Genomic DNA, 16,141 nt, shown 5'->3' with positions numbered 1-16,141 from the left:
AGCAGGACGAACTCGCACAGGACAAAGGGAAACACGGACTATATATACACACAAGGTAATGGGGAACAGGTGGAAACAATCTGGGCGTGGCAGACAATCAGACTAGAGGGAAACACACAAGGGGAAGGGCAAGTAACCTGACACAAGAGGAAAGTGGGATTTCAAAATAAAACAGGAAGTCACGAGACAAGACACAAGAACAAAACCTAACAAAACAAAACATAATTTCTAAGACATGACACAACAAAACCTAACAAAAAATAATAATTTCAAGGACATGACAATTATGGCATAGTTAATAGATATTGAATAGATGGAAAGAGCAGTTTGGGTGTATTAGGGTGATCTCTGTTGTTACCCTGAACACGGCTAAAGGTTTAATCATTTTATCATGAAAAAGGCCACAGTTTTGTGTGTAAAATAAATATGAATCTTGGGAAGTTGGCAGGTTTTAGCGTTGGTATTGAAACAGTCACTGTAAGACAATGAAGTTCTCAAAGGTTCTCGAAGATTCAACAGCTACTGCCTCAAATGCACCAAGAATTGATTAATTTAGAATGTAGATATGGGAAAGCCCTCTCTATCCATGCTAATTTTGTGATTGTGTCATTAGCCATGTCACCAGCAGTGCTGCCTTTAACCACAAAGGCTGGCTAATTAGGAGGCTATGTGCTAATCACATACACTACCATGAGTGGTCACGTCTGTGCCTGCCTGCGCTCCGAGCCTTTCCTTCCTCTCGCATTAGACTGACATGCATCACAACTTAGAAAATCTGATTTCTGGCTAGAACCAACAAACACACACACACACACACACACACACACACACACACACACACATACACTGACACACACCCATGCTCACATGAAAATACTCATACTGTATGTGTATGCTCACACACATGTATCTGAATACATGTGAGTATGCACATCAGAGTATAGCCACACACACACACACACACACATTTTAATGTCTTCTTGGTATTCCCTCCTCCCCTGCCACACCGTTCCTGCCCCCAAACAGCCACACATAGTCTCCTCCCAGCTACTCTGCAGTGTGGCTTTATTATTGTCATTATTACATGGCGGGTGCAAAGCTTGAGGCAATGGGGACACGAGAACTGTGATCTACACACACACACACACACACACACTAAGGCTCAATTTTAATGGCCTCGGCCGTAATGTATCACCGTGATACAAACTACTGATGTATGAGGGATCTTTTTAATGGGAACAGTATTCATTAGTAGCAATTAATACCTAAACTGAAATAGGCCACAAGTAGAGACAATGGGATGGGGATGTGTAGGGGTAGACTGTGTGTTGTGTGTGTGTGTGTGTGTGTGTGTGTGTGTGTGTGTGTGTGTGTGAGTGTGTGTCTATGTGGTTGTCTGTCTGTCCGTAAGTAATTCACATGTTGTCTGCCCTGCTACATAGTAAGTGCCCAGGTTTCTGCGGTGAGAGAAACAGAGAAGGCTAATTCTCCATAACCATTTTATGGCATGTGTAAAACTCTGCGGCCCCTTCATTTGCACAGCCATAAAGCATTCCCCCTGCCACGCTCCTTCCTTCTCTGGCCCCCAGATTTATCAATTAACCCAACACTTCACTTCCATTATGGCAGAATTTTACACCACCAGCCCTGCATACAGAGTATTGATGAAGGCTGAGTGCACATGGCATGGTTTTAAACCGACAGTGTCAATTAAATGATTAGCAAACATAGCTTGTTGTGACTGAAGGGGAGCGATGACATTAGACCTTATCATTTTTTGTTGAAAGTTTGTCTGACTCAGCTAGTCTGATGAACTGGGGTCATCTTGGGCTGAATATCTCACTTAACCGCTTGAATCTGTATCAAGTTCATGTTAAAAAAGAAGGAAGAAAAATTCTCTTTGCAATTTACCATAAAAAAAAATGCCATCTACACCCCATGGTTGAGATTTGGACAGTCTTTTCAGGTATAGGCGCAGACCTGGCTGTAATCTTCAGGCCTACATCAAACTTTAGATTGTGTTTCTGTCAGAAATCATTAGTAAAATGAGATTGAAAAAATATTTAGCCCTTGTTCTTTTATATACCGACCCCTTGTAAGTATATAAAAGAGGCTCTCTTGTTAAATATCCTAGAAATTGTGACTTGGACAGTGGCTTTGGTGCTTAATTATCTCCAGATATTTTCATGTTCACAGTTAAGTGTTTTACTGGCATTAATGTCGTTCTTAACCTGGGTAGTGTACTTACAGCTAAGTGGTATGAATAAAATCGCTGTCAGCATCATTATTAGTAATTTGCAATCCTTTAACTTGAAATGTGAGTTGAGGGAGCTCCAGGAAATGGTCTCATTTGGATGTATCCTAACACAGAGAAAAAGAAAGAGAAAAACATTAAATTAATAGTCATGTCTGTTTTCCAGGAGTGGTGATTTTACTTCTTACTGTGGCTGCTTTAACGCAAGCAGCCATCTCTCTCATCAGCAGGACATCAGAGGCTCTCTGTCTGCTTTTACTGGCACAGTAAAATGCCGTGTCAGCCCCTTTAAAATAAATAAGTGTGATGCATTAAGATACAGAGGTAGCCCTTTTAAATGCTCAGAGTGTGATAATGCATTTCCTGCGCGCCTCAGACAGCAATATGCTTATTTCTGATGTGCCGTGGGTTTGAACGTCATATTTCAGTGCTACAGCATACTTAGCAAAAATGAACCCACCTACTGAAATGAATGGTTTCAGTCTACCGTCCACGGTCAGAGACAAAGAGGCTTTATGACATGAGACACAGGGATAAACCCAATTAAATGCATATCGCTTTTATACTTGAGATGGACGAGCTATATTCATCTGAAAAATAAATCTATATGAGAAAAAGGGAGAAACCTTTAAAATGCCTTGACATGAGGGTTATTTAGAGGCAACGTTGAGATGGGCCTATTTAGATCGTTTCCTCCTCAGATGTACATGGAAATCAGGAGGAGGAAGGCAGGCAAGCGGGATAAGGATGTCTGTGCTTTTAATGGACTGGCTGTCCCAGTGTGGATATGCTCCACTGAACCATACTGTATGTACTGTGGTACAATCACCGCCTATCTCTATCTCTATCTCCTGCCACCCCTCATTCTTTCTCTCGCTGTCTTGTTTGTTTGCTCTCCTTCTCTCTGTCTTCTTCATCTACCTGGCTGTAACTTATTTTTCTATCTCTCTTTCTTGCTCACTCTTCCTCTCACACAGTATCTCTTTGTGTGTGTGTGTGTGTGTGTGTGTGGTTGTATTGTCTAAGGATCCAGTTGGTAGCACATGCACACACTTACACACACACACACACAGCTCACGCACCTTCTCGAGGAACATGACAGCCCTCTCATGCAGCAGTGTATTGGTGATAGAAGTCAACACCGGCTGTGAAATGCAAATGAAATGTGATGAGACTACGGTGTAGACGGACACACACGATGCAGCAGACAGGATACACACACTTACACACGTGTTTTCTGCAGTCAAAAAAAAAAGCATCTGAGAATATTTTCTGATAGCAGGCGGAACATGTCTTTTGATTCGCTTACGTCGTCTGTTTCTTGCTAGGAATGTTGAAGTCAAGTTTTTTTGTTTCCCCCGAGCGATCCTATGACATTTGTTTTACACTAAACTCCTATTGTTGGTTTTGTTAATAGAGATTTCCCATTTTTTCAATAGTTTTTGCTATTATTATATCTATCTATCGATCTATCTATCTATGATGGTAGAAGACAGTAGATGTAGTTAGCATCTTTTGGTGGTTTGTGTCTGTATTTGTGAGCGTGAGAGTGGGATTGTGTGTGTGTGTGTGTGTCTTCTTTTTTTTTTTTAAAGTGTGATGTGTATGAGCCGCATCTTTACCTATGCTATTAGAGGGTTGATATATGTGCATGCCTGTGTGTGCCCGTGTGTGTGTGGGTGTCTTATTGCAGGCTCATATGCTCACTAGCAAGCTTTGGGATGTGGGGGTGCTGGGTGCGGTGGTGGCAGTAGCGGGGGTCTGGAAAGGGAAGCAATCACAAACACTTAAACCTGCAAATGGCCTTGATGTCCTGTGCTAAGCAGCCTGTGTTGACTGATGAGCCTGTTAACCCTGGCTGAAACAGCCCCAGCACAGGGGATTAGACAGCGACGTCGGTCCCGGCTGCTCCTGGCCCATTTTGCATGGGAATTGTGCATATTTAATCTAAGGTGTGCCGAGGTGCAAAGACAAGCCCCCCTCTTCTCCATTTCTCATTATGGATGTGTAATAGCACCCCGAGGCTGAGGGCCTTAATTCACCAGCCGCAGCCCGGGTCTTAATCTCACCCTCAGTCCCAACCCCCATCTCACTCCCGTCCCTAGTCCCAGCCCTCTTTCCTAGCCTTGTCTTTCCTCGCCCTGTCCCGTGCCCTCGCTTCAGCCCTGTTTTTCCCCCCAGTCCTCAGACCTTTTTCCCGCTTCTGTGTCAAGTAGGACCTGCTTCAGCCCAGCTTCTCCCCGGCCCTCTCCACCAGTCCCGGTGCTCAACTCACGTTTCGACCCCCCTCCTCCAGCCCTAGCTTTCGTCCACACTCTCCCGTGTCCCCCTTGCCTCAGTATTCTTCCCCCAGGCCTGATCCTCTACCCCAGCTCCGTCTCGCTCTCCCAGCTCCCTCCTCAGCTTTCTGCATACGGTGAAGTATATAGAAGAGTGTGGATGGGCCTGGTTTTAACCTAATGAAGTTGCATATGCATGGCACAGGAATTAGCCTCCAGGATGCCAAGATCAACTTGAGCTTGAAAATTTATGATTGAAAATGGGAAAATGTCTGATGGAGCCTAAGTAGTACTTCCTTTTTGTGAGGCCAAACTTGAACGATGCCTGAAATTTCGCTTCGAAATATTTTTAATCCACATTATCCACATTTTAATCTTCTCAAGTCCAGCCTAGTCCCAACAGGTTCTGGTATATAAATCAAGCTCTAGCACAATTCACACAACTCTGCTCTCACGTTGTTGCGGTGGCAAGTCTATTTACGTTGATACACTCTGTGCTCAGATATATGTTTGATTTTTTTTGTGACTTTAAATGTTCCTCATGACCTGTTGCTTACATTTAATGTCAATTTGAGAAAAAAAAAAAAAAAAAAAAACATGCCCTCTCCAAAGACCAGTGTTGGGTTCAAGTGGCCCCGAAGGTGGTGCAATTAAATATGAACGGGAGTTTGTTTGGGGTGTGTTCTGTTACACCATAGAAATCCCTTCCCTAAAAACACATAAAATGAACAGACATAATAGGCAAACAATTTCCATGAGATGATAGCAGGAGCAAACATGAGACGTTAAGAATCTTGTTCTTTGAGTTGTGCGCTAGTATCATCTTGCTGTTTTTTGTTTAAACACTTCCTGTCGATCTGTTTTGCATCACTTGTGAATTCTGCATCCGTCCCCTGATTAATGCGATCAAGAGCTCTCTGAGCCATCTATCCATCTATTTCCCTTTCTCTCTATCACTTCATCTCTCTCTCCCCTCTCATTCCGTTCTCTAATCCGGCCAACACTTCTATCTGCAGGAAATAACAATTAATGTGTCCTCTTTTCCTCTCTCCGCCGTGCCCACACACACATGCGCTCTCTCTCTCTCTCTCTCTCGTTTTCTCTCTCTCTCTTTTTTCCTCATCTCCTTTCTTCATATTTCTCTTCAGAGGATGTTGCTTTTCTCATGCATCTCTCATGCATCATATTACCGCCTTATAAGAAACCAAATGTTTATAGTGTGTTTGTGTGTGTGCATGTAGATGGTTTCAAGAGGGACCCCTTGCTGTGTGTGTAATTTCTTGTTTGTATGTGCCTCCAACATCTTTGACCACTGCAGAGAGAGAGAGAAAGCGACACAGAGAGAAAGAGAGGCCGAACAAGACAAAAAGAACAAGATTGAGAAAGAAGAGGGAAAGAGGGAGAAGTGGGGGGAGAAAGAGGGGAAAAAAACAGGATGATAACAAAAGCAGCTCGGATTTCACAGACGCATATTTCATCAATCATGTGAATAAGTCGTGGTGATTATGCATGGCGGTGGCAGGCCGAGGGGGGGCTGATTACCATACACCATAAAGGCTGCTTTCTTATCTCACACACACTGATTAGTTTCTGTCTGCAGATAGCCTCTCACTCTCTCTCTGTTACACTCGCAGGCACACACACAAACAGATCCTGCCTCTCTCCCACACACGTGCATGGACAGACACACACACACACACACACACACACACACACACACACACACACACACACACACAGATACACGCAGCTCCTGATTCCAGGTAAATGAGGTGGCAGTAGGCCAACCCCAGACCCAGATGAGAACAGTCCACGGAGCCAGGAGTTGCTAACTGGTTTTACTTAATCAGGACTCAGAGTAATCTTCCAGAGAATTACATCCACTGTCAAAACCTTGTGAAATACACTGCATCTTCCCCAAAAATTGTACATTAGAGGTGCATTCGGGCTCTGAACGGTACAAATGGCAACCATATTCTCTATCAACACCTGCACTCTGGGTTTCCTCTATAATTTAATGCAACTGTGGTGCTTTGGGTGATAATTCTGTTTTTGTCCCATATCTTGAAACATTAGTTATGTTCCAAGTTGAGATTATAGCACAAAAAATGTTTTTTTTTTTTTTTGTTTAAAAAACGTAATCATAATCAGCCATATAATCATTACATATATTTTTTGGACTACACTCATTTTAGTTTTAGATAATAGTAAAACTAATTTACAATGTTTATTTTAACTTTCTCTTGTACTGGGGGTGGCACACCACTGCTTTTTTTTTTTTTTTTTTTTTTTTTTTTTTTGGAAGAAGTGTGGGTGATGATAAGGTATTAAATATCATACAGACCTGATTCACTTTCTAAGCTGTTTCTCTGAGATGCATCAGGTCATGATGGGTCAGTGCTCTGCTATGTGAAACACAGAAAACAGCAAACCCGAGCTTTGCAACAGCCAATCCTGGTGGAGGGCTCTGCTGGGTGTGACCTCTTTTCCTAATGAAGACATAAAGATAATAAAGACAGGTTGTCGTTGACAGCTTTAAGTACCTCAGCATCACACTCGACAATGAGCTCAACTTTGACCAGCGCACAATCGACATGCACAAGAGAAGCCACCAAAGACTGTCGGCCATCCATAAACTGAAAGGACCCCACCTTCTTCTGTTACTGTACAAAAGTATCATTCAGCCCATCCTACTGTACTCTTCCACCTGCTTCTTCAGTAACATCACAATACAAAGGCCATTGAACGCATAGCATCCTCAAAAGAACAGGACCTGACACACCCTCTAAACCACTACCTCACCCCACTACCCTCTGGACAAAGGTATAGGACTATACACTGCAGGAGGCCCAGACTAGCCAGGAGCTTAATCCCAACAGCCACAGTGGCTCTTAAAAATAGACCCTGGAAATAATGAGGTGAACTCTTAATGGTGTTTATTGTCTTATGTTATGTATGTCTAAATGTCATGTCCATTGTGCGTGCAATGATGTTTGCTTCTGTATGTGCAATGTTGTCTGTTCTTCGTGTTGGTCAAACTGTTGTGGTGTGCTGTCAAAACGAATTTCCCCTCGGGGACAATAAAGTCTAAAGTCTAAAGTCTGGCTAATCAAATTTTAGGTTTAGGATACATACTTTGACATCATGCATGCGGGAGCTGTAGAGTTTTCTTTGAAGATACTTAAGATACTTTTCCTCGCTTGCTTTTTGTGCAGGTTCGCATGTCACATTTTAGTCGGGCTCCACCTTATATTACTAAGTATACTGCAGTTAAGTGAAAACCATGGTACAACAGCTGTAGCTCTGTTTCTTGAAAGCTTTCTTGTATGCTGGATAATTGCATTGCCATGACCCTGTAGTGTGCTTGAAATTACTTAAAAAAAAAAAAAAAACACTGTAAAATTTCATTCCAGGGGATCAGAAAATACTGGCATTTATAGTTCCTAAAAAGGAGAAACATTTTTTTTTTCATCACAGAGCAATTTGTAATGATCTCACTCTCACACTGTTTGGTGATTTCTCAGCTGAGGTCCTGTTTTAATAGGCCTCATTCCTGCAAAAGTGGTCTCTGCATGATGCAGAGAGAAAGAGAAGGAAAGAGGGAGGAGGATGAGGTGAGGCTGGGGCAAATTTAGCTACGCATGAAAGGCCTTACTTTGTGTCTCAACAAGGGAATTAGAAATAACCCCCACCCCCCACCCTTCTCTCTCTTTCTCTCTCTCGCTCTCTCTCTCTATCTCTCTCTCTCTCGCGCTCTGATATATAATGTAAACTCATTTGGTAGCGGGGCTGGGGCTGCGCTGTGCCGTGCTGTCTGAGTGCCTGGATGTGAGAAGTGCGCCTGGGACGCATTAGGGCCTCCTGACAGGGGCCTGGGTGAAATAAGTGAAATTAATGGAGCTCCTTTCATGTCGGACAAGGCCGCGGCACCCCTTTCACGCCGCGTACAGTCACAGAAAAGTCAATACTTTTTTATTACTCCTCGCTTGCCCTACATTCCCCGCTACAAGTGCTCTGTTCGCTAATTGGTTTCAGTTTGCAGAGAAAGAGAGAGGGAGAGCAAGGGAGAGAAAGAGAGGGAGAGGACTCCATCCCAAAGAACACTGAAGCAAATAAATCAATCTCATATTTTTTCTCCCTGCTGTCTTTTTTCATTGAGTAACATCGAGGCAGGGAGAGGGAGAGAGGAGAGAGAGAAATAGAGGAAAGAGGGAGAGGGTAAATGGTTGGTTAGAGCACGCCTGCTCCCCGGGGAGCATTATGATATCTGGGAGCCTGTTAATGGAGACGAGTGGTTAAAGTGGTCTGGGGCCCTGGCCAGGTCACCCTTGGGGGTTTCTAACCAGCAACCTCGCCTCAGCTCACTGCTCACACGCCTGGGCTCAGAGGCACAGTGGAGCACCCCACCAAAATACAATTTCAGAAAATGACATTCAGCTCAGTTGAGCTGTGTGTTTTTGCGTGTGTGTGTGTGTGTGTGTGTGTGCAGATATTGGAATAAGGCTTCGAAATAGCTGATATTTGTCTGAGGTTTAGTTGACCTATTGCACTGTTGTCATCCTAAATGTCAAATCACCACAAATTTTGCCAATATTAACATTTATTATGATCCATTACAGAACACGGTGTTGCTTGGAATGATTAACAAGTATTTCACGAGAGTAAGAGAGAACAAAACAACTAGAACAAATGATTTCAGATAAAATCACCATAATTATTTTGCAGTAAAAATGATAAATTTGGAATTTTGGGGAAATTCGTTACGCTGAAAGCAGATATTTTAATGTATTAGTTGGTGGTGTGTTCAGATGTCTGTTGGCTTATGTTTGTATGTCTGCATTTGTGAGGGGTCTGCAGATGTTGTGTGTGTGTGTGTGCGCGCTCATGTATGTGTGTACATGTGCATTCATATATTTTCTGTATGTGTAAGTGTGTGAGACAGTGTGTGTGTGTGTGTGTGTGTGTGTGTGTGAGTGAGTACTGTCTGCCAGTTTGCAGTCCACTATTGTGCTAAGCTCAAGTGGCAGTGGGGTTAGCCTCTTTCAGAAACAGCACAACCACAAATTGATGTGACACTTTGACCCATACACACACACAAGCATACACATTTGCTTACACACACACACACACACACACACTCATACCATCCAGCCTGTAGTTAAAGGGAGGTTCCACAAATCTCGTTTTCTTTCCATATCCCAGCTTTCACAGCTCCACAGTGCGGGCTAGGGTACGTTTTGGGGGGTTTGAAGCCTGTGTGTGTGTGTGTGTGTGTGTGTGTGTGTGTGTGTGTGTGAAGGAGCTGTCACACATGGCTGGCATCACCATCCAGTCTGCCATCTCTTGCTCAGCTTGACAAGTCCCTGCTCCCTACCCTTTGGCTAATACGCATACAGACACACACACACACACACACACACACACACACACACACACACACACACACACTGTCTCACACACTGTCTCACACACTCACACACACAGAAAATATATGAATGCATATGTACGCACATACATGAGCACACACAGAGACACACACCTATGCACACACTCAAATATATAAAAGCATACACTCAGATGTGTAATATAAATGGATGCACACACACACACACACACACACACACACACACATACACACACACACAAATCTGTATATACTACCATGCAACCCCTGCTTTGTGCTTACACCTAGGCTGTACTGTAAATTAGAACATACTCAGACACTCTCACACACACACACACACACACACACACATGCACGCACGCGCACACACACACACACACATACAGATTACTGAGTTTTCCACTGATCTTTGCAGACTACCTGAATTATTGTGACTGAGGAACGTAGCTCTCAGCTTGATGTGAATTTAAAATGAAATTTCTTTCACATCTATGTGCATACAAGACTGTGTATGTGTGTGTGTGTGTGTGTGTGTGTGTGTGTGTTCACATATCTACGTAGATGCATGTATGACTGCATGTCAGTACATAAGTGTGTGAGTGTGTGTGTGAGTGTGTGTGTGTTCTCTTCTCGGCAGTCGCTGGCGTCAGATTGCGGAGGGGTTCTGTTTGTTACAAGGACAGGCTTGTCCCCGCCCCCGGGCGTCGGCACGGCGATGATTGTCATGGCGATGGAGTGTGAGTGACAGGCAGGATCACATGTGGTAGCCGGGGAGCAGGAAGCCCGAACCGCCTCAGTCCCTGACATTAGTTTGTCCTTCATCAAAACTTTAAACTCGTTTACAACTACACTCACTCCCGATCTCTGCTGCAGATCCTCTCTCGTTTACTTCGCTCTCGCCATCTGTCTCGCTCTCGTTTACCGCTCCTCCCTCTCTCTCTCTCTCTCCCTCGTTCTTTTCTTTCTCCATCTCTCTTTGTCTCTCCCTCTGTCTCTCTCTTATTCCTCCATTTCTCCATCTCTATATCTCTCATTTATTCTCTTTCTCTCTCTCTCATTTATTTCTTTCACCATCTGTCTCTCTCGTTTACTTCCGTTTCTCCCCTTTTCTCTCTCTCTCTCTCTCTTATTTACTTCTCTTCCTCCCTCTGTATCTTTTACTTTCACCATCTGTCTCTCTTGTTTGCTTCTGTCTCTTCATTTTTTCTTTCACATCTGTCTCTCTCTCATTGACTTTGTTCTCCTTCTGTCTTTCTCTCATTCACTTTCTGTTATCTAGCCCTTCTCTTTTACATCTCTCTCTCTCTCTCTCTCTTTTACTTCTTTTTTCCCTCTCTCTCTCTCTCTCTCTCTCTCTCTCTCTCTCTCTCTCTCCCTCCCGAGGCCAGCTTCAGTTTTTTAGGTTTTTTGGACACCACACTGCAAAGCTTTCTGGGTAATCATAGGGACTGGTTAAGAGGGCAAAGTAGGGAACAGGTTGTACCACCTCACACACACGTGCGCACACACACACACACACACACACACACACAAACAGACAATGACACACACACTGCCTGGCGTTCCTTTAACATCTAGGCCAGTTATTAAAGTGGGCTTAGAACCAGCTATAAATATGGAACAGCAAGGTGTGTGTGTGTGTGTGTGTGTGTGTGTGTGTGTGTGTGTGTGTGTGTGTGTGTGTGTTGATTTGTGTGTGTATATGTTTGTGCGTGTATCCATGCATGCATATGTGTGTATTTCCGTGTGTGTGTGTGTGTGTGTGTGTGTGTGTGTGTGTGTGAATACATGTGTATGTGTGTGTTTTGGTGAGAGAGCTCGAGCTTTTTGTGCAGCGCAGCAGAAAAGGAGGTCAGGGTTTGCACGGAGACTCGGGCATTCATCATTAGCCTGCTGCCGCTGCCGGTAATGTTGCCCGTTACAGCCGTGATTAAGAGCCCCGCTTAGTTCAAGCAGCCGGTGTGGACACACACACACACACACACACACACACACACATGATACCAACTATGGCTTCAGTACTCTCTGTTTTACAGAAAATATGTAAAACAGAGAGTAGAGAAAACACACACACACACACACACACACACACACACACACACACACACAGTTAGTGACAGAGCTTGCTTCAGTTGTTATTTTGACCAACTGGCCATCACCCAATCTTGTGCTTATGTGGTGTGTGTGTGTGTGTGTGTGTGTCGTTCGGGGGCTGTACTGTACATGGTCTCTCACTGCGTGGAGGCTTCAGGGCCTGATGAGAAACCTGTCACAATCACTCATGAAAAGAGCAATTCACTGCTTGACACACACACACACACACACACACACACACACACACACACACACACACACACAGACACACACAGCAGGGAGCTGCGTCAGGTCTCGGTGAGTGTATCTGTGAATAATAACGGATGGATGTCTATATCCTTGTTTGTGACAGCAGGAAAATTATCGTGTCCCCTTTAGCCTCGTAGTTTTAAATCAGTGTATGAAACAAGCAGCTGCTGTGCTCAACATGTACATGTTCATCTACAGTTCATGTTAATCTTAAGTTTATAACACTTTTGAATCCCATTCAAAACACACTCTGCCTTCAGAAATGCCTGGGAAAAAATGTTGGAGACAGCCTAGAAGTTTAATGTCATCGTTGAGGGATCCACTACTTGATTCTTGTCATGCTTTCATTTCAAATTATAGTTTGAAAATGGCTTTAAAAACTCAGACTACGTACTTAAGTTGGGTTTTAAAGTTAAGCGGCATCTACCGGTCATGTAAATTACAACAGTGTGGTGTTTTGGGAAGCGAGGCGACATGACGTAGTACAACAAGCCACAAAATCTGCATTGGGAAGTGGCTTGGTGCAGAAATTAGACCGGCGTCCAATTTCTGCGTGAATCGAGTCTGGTGTTCGTCTCCGGGTGGTTTATTTCATTAATTTCTGCAGGTCCTCCGACAAATGTTCTCCAACCGTGACCTCAACCCTACCCCAATCTTAACCAAGTGTTTTTGGTGCTGAAACCTAACCAAACTGTGGCTGTGACTGTGCGGCATGTCCCCTGCCACCGGTAGCGGCACTTATTCAGGAAACGCTCGCGTGGGTCGTATTAGAGGGAAGGAACAGACCATCTGTGTGGTTGTTTGGGTTGGAGGACTTGTTGCAGCAGAAACAGACACACTCAGCCTCCCTGTTCCTTTAGGATTAACCTCCTGGAATGAGAAATTTGTATGAAGCGATAACCAGTGATCGGTTTTACCACAACTCTTCCCTGATGAATGGAATTACAATCCGAACCCAAAATATTGCCACAGAGGTGTAACCAGAGCATAACAAATAACAGATTTATGTCCCTCATTGCTCAATTTCATCTCCTGTTTCTCCCTCCCGTTTCTTCATCCCTCCTCATCTTGCCTCCCTCCCCTCCTCTGTCTCTCCTCCCCTCCAGCCGTTCAAGACAGTGTTCACCACCTGTAACGTCTTTGATAAGTTGGGCCGCCTGTACTCCAAGGCGGGCAACATTGTGTGACACTCCTCCCGGCCTGAGAAAAGAAAAATCAAAAGAGGAAGAGAAAGAGGGAAAACTCCCATACGTATGCCTCTCACAGGTATTATTTCCATTTGGGAGATCTGCAGTCATTTGTAGCAGTAAAAAGGCAAAACTTAAAAATAAAAAATTAAAAAAAAGTTGTGTGTGTTTATTCTGACGTCATTAACATTAATCAGCTGCCACAACAGTAATAAAAAAATGAATAAATAAACAAACAGAGAAGAACAGTAGCAACAAAAAAGATTATTATCTGGCTTCAGATAAAATTGTAGATACTGTAGGTCTTGTCTTTTAGTCTTTTAGTAAAGACCATTTTACACACACACACAGAGAGAGAGAGAGAGAGAGAGATGATGTCATATTTTGATTCAGTAATGAGTTCAGTGTGTGTTATTTATAGGGTTGTGTTTACTGCCATCTTGAATTTAGCCAGTGCTGCCAGAGAGGAGCCATCTATCTAAAAGGGCTGCGCCACACCGGGAGCCACAATTCTCTCTAACAAGCTGTTCAATAACCTAATGTGTATCTGGGCACCAAATATAATACCAGTCTGCACAGAGTTTGGCTAACACAGCTGAATACCAAAATTTAGTCTCAGAAATAAACACCTGGATCACGTGCGGCTTGAAAAAAAAAAAAAAAAAAAAAAGCACATTTTTATTGATGTCATTTTTAAAGTAGCTGCAGAACTCTGGAGCATGAGGGAGGGAGAATGAATGGTCTTTAATTTGAGAGAGTGGAGCAGGACTCACCTGCCTCCAACAAATCTTGCCGTCCTCTGCTCCGAGCTGTTATTTTTTAAGCGGGGGTTCGACCAGAGGAGGAGCTCAAAGCCTCCAGTGTTTGGAAGGCCTTTTCTTTGTCTCAAGCCACGAGACAGAGGAGCTCAGACAACCGTACAGCTGAGATCTCACTGCCGCCATGGCATGTCACATGATGTGCCGGTGCTGCCCCTCGCACCAGTAGGAAGTGTTACGCAGCAGCACATGAAGACCGCACACACTGCACACACAGGAAAAAACATTCAGGGGTGGCAAGGCTGGAAATAGGACAGTGGTGTGAAGTGTTGAGCGGCAGCACGTGGATAAGCAGCAGCGAGCATCTGTTTGGCACCGGTGTATCTTAAATCCTAGAGCCTCCAAATTTGATGGATAGGAATAAAAACACAGAAATTACACTGAATGGCTCGTTAATGATGTTATAACAACCAATGCTATGACTTGGAATCCCGATTTTCATTTCTTCAAATTCTTCTTTCTTTGGCTTTTTACTGTTGTTTTGAATTTGATATAAATCCTGCACCACACCAAGAGGATGCGGTGCAGTTTGCTCTTTGCTATTTTAAGGGCTTTACACACAGAGTGGAGATTGTGTGACCACACCCTCCATACAGTAAATATCTGGACTCGTCTCTCACTGAACTGGTTCCTGTCCTGGACAGTGATTTCTCAGGACCAGAGCAACATGTTCACCAAATGTGTTATCTCCTCCTAAGTTAATTTAATTTAAAGTGCCATACATGCACTCACTGTACTTCTGCACTTCCTGTACAAGGACATCAGTTTCCTCTTGGGAGAAGCTTTTGTGGCAGAACCCTCCGTCACAAAATTGTTGCGGTGGAGTGCATTGTTTATAACTCGGAGGAAAACATGATTTTTTCATTCATGACTGATGCCAGCCCTAATCACACCTACTGATGATGTTTTTTTTTTATATATATATATTTTACTCAGATCTAGTACCTAGGTTTTTCAGTTTGGAAATCTGCAGAAAAAGAGCACCTAGCACTCACTCTGCAGTGGTAGAAGCTCACGTGCGGTGATTTGGAGGTATGCACATTGCTTACTTAGCAGGCGCTTCTGTTACGACAGCATTTGCTTTAGCAGCACACTCACATTTCTTTAACCTTTATTTATAGGGAAAGTCAACTAAGCATGTTTGCTGTGTTTTAGCACTGACTAATGAAGGAGTAAACATCTTCTAAAGTCCAGACTCTGAGGCCGTCCTGCTTGTGCAGTTTTCTAACATTTACTCTGACAAAGTCTGAAAGGATTTGTGGCTAATTTTAAATGAAATGACCTCACATGACTTCGACTTCCTCTAAAATAGAGGCTTAAACATTGACATTATTCTGCACAAGTGGGTGAAAATTAAAATATCAACCAATAAAATCTTCAGAAATCTTTAAACATCCTATCCCACCTATCCCTTCAAATAAAATAGTTTTTCTCTGCCAAACTGATGTCCTATTGGTTTGCACTTGTCAGTGATCCCTGCCTGCACTATGACCCGCCCAAACATCCTGTTTCAACAGGAACTAGATAAAATCAAGAAGGTAAGAGTCCATTTCATGGGGACTTTAAATGCCTGCGAGTCAGAGGATTATTTAGATGTGCTGAATTTAAGTCTCTTAGTCTTTGCCAGAGTAGGAGACAAAGTGACGACTTTGCATGGCAGCGCTTCCTTGTAGGCTTTGAGGCACAACACTCTCACCTAGGTGTCCATTTTCGAGCCTTGACGGTGGAATAGACGCGTAGCGATTGGAGTGAGGACTCTCCCTCTCTCTCTCCACCTCCAAATCTCCAATTTTTTATGCCTCCGTTCTCTTACCCCCATCCTCTTCTCCTTACCTTCCCTCCTGCTCTCGCTCTCC

General features: G+C 43.6%; 1 protein-coding gene across 1 annotated transcript in view; it reads left to right on the top strand.

The window, feature by feature from the left end:
- Nucleotides 1–13,593, top strand: part of spata17 (spermatogenesis associated 17) — a 45,852-nt gene extending 32,259 nt beyond the window's left edge. Inside the window, exon 10 of the mRNA XM_030048179.1 lies at nt 13,387–13,593. Coding sequence (XP_029904039.1) covers nt 13,387–13,467 — 81 coding nt within the window. The 3' untranslated portion in view covers nt 13,468–13,593. The remainder of the gene's footprint in view (nt 1–13,386) is intronic.
- Nucleotides 13,594–16,141: the final 2,548 nt, after the last annotated feature.

Source organism: Myripristis murdjan, chromosome 3 (genome assembly GCF_902150065.1).
Source record: "Myripristis murdjan chromosome 3, fMyrMur1.1, whole genome shotgun sequence".
NCBI lineage: Eukaryota > Metazoa > Chordata > Actinopteri > Holocentriformes > Holocentridae > Myripristis > Myripristis murdjan.
This window is presented reverse-complemented; position numbering and strand designations above follow the sequence as displayed.